At 48.6% G+C, this 6,838-nt stretch overlaps 1 protein-coding gene across 1 annotated transcript in view; it reads left to right on the top strand.

Moving 5' to 3' along the window:
* The window catches only part of DGAT2 (diacylglycerol O-acyltransferase 2), an 18,431-nt gene extending 11,870 nt beyond the window's left edge, over window positions 1-6,561 (top strand). The window contains exons 5-8 of the mRNA XM_010007196.1: window positions 2,474-2,648; window positions 3,211-3,413; window positions 4,406-4,529; window positions 6,516-6,561. Coding sequence (XP_010005498.1) covers window positions 2,474-2,648; window positions 3,211-3,413; window positions 4,406-4,529; window positions 6,516-6,561 — 548 coding nt within the window. The remainder of the gene's footprint in view (window positions 1-2,473; window positions 2,649-3,210; window positions 3,414-4,405; window positions 4,530-6,515) is intronic.
* Window positions 6,562-6,838: the final 277 nt, after the last annotated feature.

Below are 6,838 nucleotides of genomic sequence, written 5' to 3'. Positions count from 1 at the left end.
CAGCAGGAAATTCTGCTTACTCTATATTTAGGGTTTAAGTAATACCAGGGGTGGGGTCTCTTGGAGGGGAGGCATCATTTAGCTTCACTTTTCCCATACTGGAAGCTCAGGGTGTCACTGCCAAGGCTTGAACATCACTTGGGGAAGTGCTGATAGTTTCTTCAATCCTTTGATTTGTGGATGAATCACTTCCAGTGAAATCCTGGCAAAATCTTCAATTAAAAAACACCCCCAACATAAACCAATATACAAACTGTGCTGGTTTACAACCAACTGCTGCACTTCAGTGTTTTGGAGACTTCTGGACATTGGAGCTAGAGCAGGAATCTTCTAATGCATGAAGAGATGGCCAGAAAAATCTTAACATCCTGTGTAAATGTGCTAAAAGCACAACTGAGCAATTGCCACTTGTCTGCCCATCTTGCTGCAGTTCCTGCAGGAAGGATTTCAGTGCTGGGAGCAGGTGGAACCTCCTCCTGCTAAAGTGTGAAATGGCAGCACATAAATCTGTGCTGCCCCCTTAGCCAGGGCTGTGGCGTCAGAGGGAGCCTGGGTGTGGAGAATGGGAGAGGCATGAAGGTTTCTGTCTGTCCTACAGAGCAGAAGGCACAGCCTGAGCCTTGCAAAGGAAATGTGGTCAGGGAGAAACAAACAAAGAAATTAGGTTTTTGTCTTCAAATCCACTTGATCTATCTCCCCTGTGAGCTGGAGCTGGGATTAGTTGGTGACCTTGATGCCCAGGGTTTCAAGATAGACATGTAGGCTTGCAGACTTGCCCTGTCTAATCCCACGGGACCCATTCATCATGTAGTTCTTGGTTCATGTGATGAATTCCATCAGATGTGCAGTATCCACTTCTAAAATTAAACAGTGTCACACTGCCCTTCCTAGTGGGATGAGCTTAAGTGCTCAACACAGCTCACAATTGTGTGCTTGGGAATGTGAACGATGGCATCTCAGCTCTCCCTGGCTGATCCTGGCCAAAAATGACACAGGAGCAAGCTCTGACAATAACTGGAGGATAAAAGCTTCAGGGCTAGAGAATCAAATGAGTTGGCATCTGTAGAGCAACAGAGTAGTAGAAATTAAAGGTTTCCTCTTTCATTGGGCTCAATAATAAGATCCCTGGAGTGGGGCCTGATGCTTTAAGGGGAGGATTTGTAAAGCTGAAATGCTGTGGTGGGTAATGCAGTCCTGCTTCAGACTTCCTTCAGGACTCTGTCTCATGCACTTCCTTCCCAGGAGAGCAAAGGATTGTGCTCTCACTGTGCAAGAGCTTGAGGTGTTCAGAGAAACAATGGTTTTAAGCTAATTGATGCTACATCTGCCTCCAAAAGGCTTGTCACTCCATGAATTCTGTGTCACTAAAGCAGCCTTCCCAAGGAAGATCTATTCCAGTCCTTTGTTTTGCTGAGGAACTGGTCACATTCAGACTCCTGCATCAGAATAACACAATTGCTTTCCCTCCCCCCTCCCAAGAATAAACCAGCTCCTCCTGCAAAGCTTTTTTGGAGGGAGGGCATCTTCAGTGATTGCCTTTGGCATCACTAAGTGCAGAAGAAAGTCCTTGCTGAAGCCTTCTGTGTTTAGGGCAACTTTTTGAGAGCTGGTGTTGGTGGAGTTTCTTTATAGAATCATAGAACCATTCAGGTTGGAAAAGCCCCTTGGGATCACCCAGTCCAACCATCATCCCTACTCTACAAAGTTCTCCCCTAAACCACATCCACCAACACCACATCCAAACCACCCTTCAACACACCCAGGGATGGTGACTCCACCACCTCCCTGGGCAGCCTGTTCCAGGGTCTGACCACTCTTGCTGGGAAAAAATCCTTCCTCATGTCCAGTCTGAACCTGCCCTGGTGCAGCTTGAAGCCCTTCCCTCTTGTTCTGTCACCTCTGATTAACTAGGTCTCTCAGGCTGAAAGAGTTGGGTTTGCTCAGCATGGAGAAGAGAGAGCTCTGGGGAGACCTCATAGTGGCCTCCCAGTGCCTGAAGGGGCTCCAGGAAAGTTGGGGAAGGGCTTGGGACAAGGACAGGGAGTGAGAGGACATGGGCTAGTGGACTGAAACTGGAAGAGGGGAGATTTAGGTTAGATATTAGGAGGAAATTCTTTAGGGTGAGGATGGGGAGAGCCTGGCCGAGGTTGCCCAGGGAAGCTGTGGCTGCCCCATCCCTGGCAGTGTTGAAGGGCAGGTTGGATGGGGCTTGGAGCAGCCTGGGCTGGTGGGAGGTGTCCCTGCCCATGCAGGGGGGTTGGATCTGGATGATCTTGAAGGTCTCTTTCAACCCAAAACCATTCTGTGATCCTAACCAGGTGTTTAGTGGGGGAACAGGTTGCCTGATAATACATCCATGACCAGAGGGATGTTGGACAACTCAACTTGCTACCCAAGTGTGACCTTTGGGCTACAAGTCTGGAGCATCTTAATCCTGCAGCTTGACCCTTCTGTCTGTCTCTTGGCTGTGCAGGTATATGTCCTGTGAACCGGGACAGCATAGACTACATCTTGTCCAAGAATGGCAGTGGCAATGCCATCATCATCGTGGTTGGAGGGGCAGCAGAGTCCCTGAACTGCACCCCGGGGAAGAACTCGGTGACGCTGAAGAACAGGAAGGGATTTGTGAAGCTGGCTCTGAGACATGGGTAAGGGACCAGCTCCATCCCAGAGCAGGCTGGGAGCACATGCAAGGTGGTGTCCTCCCCCAAAGCAGCTGGTGGCTTGGGTGGGTTCTGATTTCTTCATTCTTGCACAGCAAGACTGGATGTGTGTGCCCAGGGCATCAGGCACATGAGTCTGTCCTCTGACTTCTGCTCTTACAGGGGTAGGAAGGTGTTTAGGAGAACAGCAGGTTTCCAGGGAAAGGAGAGGCAGGTGTTAGTCCCCTGGGGTATGGAACACCACCTGTGCAGCCCCTGTGTTCTCCAGGGATGTGTCTGAAACGGGATGTCCATCAGAAATCAGAGATGAGAATCTATGGAAGCAGATCCAGTCCCTGGGTTGTGCTTTGTGGGCCCATTGCTGGTCCAGTTCTCCTCCTGCTCACCTTAAATGTCTACCCACTGTATCATGTCATGTCTGGCTGGCTTCTGTCAGTACCCTGTGCTGCAAACAAGGCTCTGCCAATGGAATCTGCCCCTGTGCAGCCTGAAAGAGTTGACTGCAGAGCAAAGGTGCAAGGTCTTCACATCTTTCCATCTCTCCTAGGGCGGACTTGGTTCCCGTCTACTCCTTTGGGGAGAACGAGGTGTACAAGCAGGTGATCTTTGAGGAGGGCTCCTGGGGAAGATGGGTTCAGAAGAAGTTTCAGAAGCACATTGGCTTTGCTCCATGCATCTTTCATGGCCGTGGCCTCTTCTCCTCTAACACCTGGGGGTTGTTACCTTACTCCAAGCCCATCACTACTGTTGGTAAGGTCTTGGTATAAATGTGTTGTTACAGACTGGTTTGGGTTGGAAGGGATCTTCAAGATTATCTAGTCCCACCCCCCCTGCATGGGCAGGGACCCCTCCTAGCAGCCCAGGCTGCTCCAAGCCCCATCCAACCTGCCCTTCAACACCCCCAGGGATGGGGCAGCCACAGCTTCTCTGGGCAACCTGGGCCAGGCTCTCCCCACCCTCACACTAAAGAATTTCTTCCAAATATCTAACCTAACTTTCCCCTTTCAGCTTAAAATCATCCCCCCATGTTCTATCACTCCCTGCCCTTGTCCAAAGCCCCTTCAGGCACTGGAAGCTGCTCTAGGTTCTCCCTGGAGCCTTTTGCTCTCCAGGCTGAACAAGCCCAACCCTCTCAGCTATGTGCTTCTCTAGGTAGTAGCCTCCTGGAGACTCTTCCATACCCCTACTGTAGCTTGGCCTTGGAATTTCTACTATGAAACTGTTTTCCCATCTATGTAAATCCTTTCAGCTGAGCTGAGAATGAGCTAAAGTAGTTTCCAGAGGCCACAAGCCTCCCATCATGCTCGACTGCCAGCTGGTTTTGCAAGGGAGCTCTTCTGGGGGAAAAATGCTCTAGTTGCTGCCTTTTCTGGTCTTGGATGGCTCAAGTCAGAAGCAGCCTGATCCTGGTCTTGGTTCCTGTTAATTGAGGAGGGATTAATCACTCTGCTGTGAACAGAAGCAAGTGGGACTTCCCAGCCACCTTGTACAGCAGAACCTCTGCCCTGCTGGCATTTGTGTAGCTAAGATGGATCTGGGTATTGCTGGGGAGGTGGTGAGGGTCCTGGTGGTGGGACAGTCATGCTTCAAAGCCTAGCAAAACTGGGAGGGATCAGGCCAAACCACTGCTAAAATGGAAGCTGTGGAAGGCCAGGGTGCACATGCTGAGCTGTAGCCATCAAAGACAAACCTCCAGGCTGTACAGGAACATTAAACCTGTTTTTTCTTTCCCTCTTGGTCAGTTGGGGAGCCCATCACCATTCCCAAAATTGAGAATCCATCCCAGCAGGACGTGGACTTCTACCATAGCATGTATGTGGACTCCCTGATCAAACTCTTTGACAAGTACAAGAGCAAATTTGGGCTGCCAGAAACAGAGGTCTTGGAAGTCAACTGAAGGGACTGGCTCAGCAGCACTTCCTCCTCTCAGAATCAACAGATCTTCTCCAGGAGTCCAAGCTATCACCATGTACTTGAAAGCATCTGTGGGTGTATGTGTCTTTCAAAGGAAGTATTTTAAAGTATTGCTAGACCACTTTTCAGAACAGTAATAATAAAAACAGGCTTTACTTTGGATAAATCCCTTTACAAACGTGTTTCTATCAAAAAAAAAACCAAACCAAAAAGCACAACTCCCCATTGCTGTGAGGATCTGGATGGGGGGAATGATTGCCTTTGTAATGGATTAGGAGTATTCCTGCAGCTGCTGTACTCACTAGCAGAAGCTATTTTGGGAGAGTAGGATCCATCTGGTTCTCAATCCAAAAAAGCAGGTGGTTGGTGGGAGCAGGATGGCAGCATCTACAGGCTGGTTGCACAAGAGCCACGTTGAAAGGTGCTGAGATAGCACAAGGGCATTTCTGCTTTGGAAAAGCCCCTTCTGAAGGCACAGGCTACACAACCTCCTGCTGTGGCACCTGCTGTGGATGGTGCAGGAAACCAAAGGATGGGAGTCTGGTGGACCTCGATCCATAGGATGTGGTGGACTCTTTGGTGGCTGTAATTTCACCACTTGTATTTTGAATGTCAGCCAAGAAGCAGGTCTGTCCCCAGGTCCTGCTTGCACAGAGGCCTGGAGCTGGGAATATGGGACTTCTTCACAGCCACAAAACTCCAAGGACAAGTTCTAGGAGTTGTGGGATGGTGCAATCATGTGGCCCTGGAGCTGCAGAGTAGCCTGTAGGGGTAAAATGCAATGGGACTACTCATGTTTTGGATCCCAGAAGCATTTGGGGAAAGCCAGGAGTAACTTCTGCCCAAAGATGGCTTTTAAATATTCCGTCCAGTGAATGTAAAGGAGTAGCCTTCCCATGCATAGGATCTAAAGTGAGTGGCTTTTAAAATAAAGTGTTCATCAAATGTTTACGTGGATGTTAACACTGCTTGTAGTGAGAGTCCTTCAGAGTACAAGGTGTTTGTGTATAAACCTGAAATCTTGCACTACTTGCATGTCTGACCTGCCTTTGAGTGTATTTTGAGCTCCAAAATGTGCCTTTCTTCCATGCAAGAGGATGGTACTTCACATTCCTGGGATCTTGCCTCTAAATGCAAATGTTCATCTGTCATATTTGATAGATTAATTGTATTGCAGAGTTATCAATTGTTTGGGTTTTTTTGTACAAATTTCTAGAAATAAACTTGGGCAAAACCAGTGGGGCTGCTCTGGTCTCTGTGGTGTGTGGCTGGGTTGATGGCACAGTGATGGGGGGGTGAACCAGTGGGGCTGCTCTGGTCTCTGTGGTGTTGCTGTGGTGTGTGGCTGGGTTAATGGCACAGTGATGGGGGGTCTGATTGCAGCTGTACCTTGGCTTTTGTGGGGGAGAAAACTGGTCTGTCTGTCCAAAAGCAGATCCACTCTAATCTGCATTGTCCCTGCATGGGACACCCAGGATAGGCCAAGCAAATCTTTGTGGGTTGAGTGGGGTTTTTTTTTGCCTGTTAATATATAAGGAGCCAAACCTGCCTGCATCTGAGGACTTTCTTTACTGACCAGGTGCAGAAAGTTCATGCCTTATGGCTCAGCAAATGACTTTGGCTTTTGTTGCTGCCTGGTTGTCCTGATCCAGACTGGGCAGCCCAGGGAGATTCAGCCTGGACCCACCTTTTTTATTTGAACTCAAGAGAGGAGCCCAGGGGGGGCTGGATCCAACTTTAGTCTCAGACCTGACCTTCTCAGGGCAAGTGATTAAAGTGTTAAGGACTGAGGAAATGCTTAATCATTGCACAGCCCTTGATAGGATTAAGGTGAAGGGGGGTTGGAACCAGATCTTCCAGGTCCTTTCCAACCCAAACCATTCCATGAAGTGACACTCTAGGTCTGTATTTGAACGTTAATTTTAATTAGAGCTATAGAAGGAAAACTGATACTTTGATTATTGTGTGTGCCCAGGCTGCATAACCATCAGGCTTGGTATTTTGATGCCAAAAGTCACAATATGTACATAAGTTTGACCTGCATGACCTGGGAAAAATCGTGGTAGGTCTTGTGTTGTTTAATGATTTTAGGAAGGAAGAGAGAGGGAGAATAGGAGAAGATGACAGAAAATCACCAGTCCTGGGTCTGGCCAACAGAGGAGGGCTGGTGTCAGTGAAGCTCCCAAAGCCCACCTCTTTATTCTCCTTTTATAGGCCTGTTTTGTTTAAAAAAATCGTTTTTCAACAATAAATAGGTGTGG

The sequence above is a fragment of the Chaetura pelagica genome, unplaced genomic scaffold (assembly GCF_000747805.2).
Source record: "Chaetura pelagica isolate M959 unplaced genomic scaffold, ChaPel_1.0 scaffold430, whole genome shotgun sequence".
NCBI classification, from domain to species: domain Eukaryota; kingdom Metazoa; phylum Chordata; class Aves; order Apodiformes; family Apodidae; genus Chaetura; species Chaetura pelagica.
Note: the sequence above shows the minus strand (reverse complement) of the source record. Positions and strands in the feature narration are given on the sequence as shown.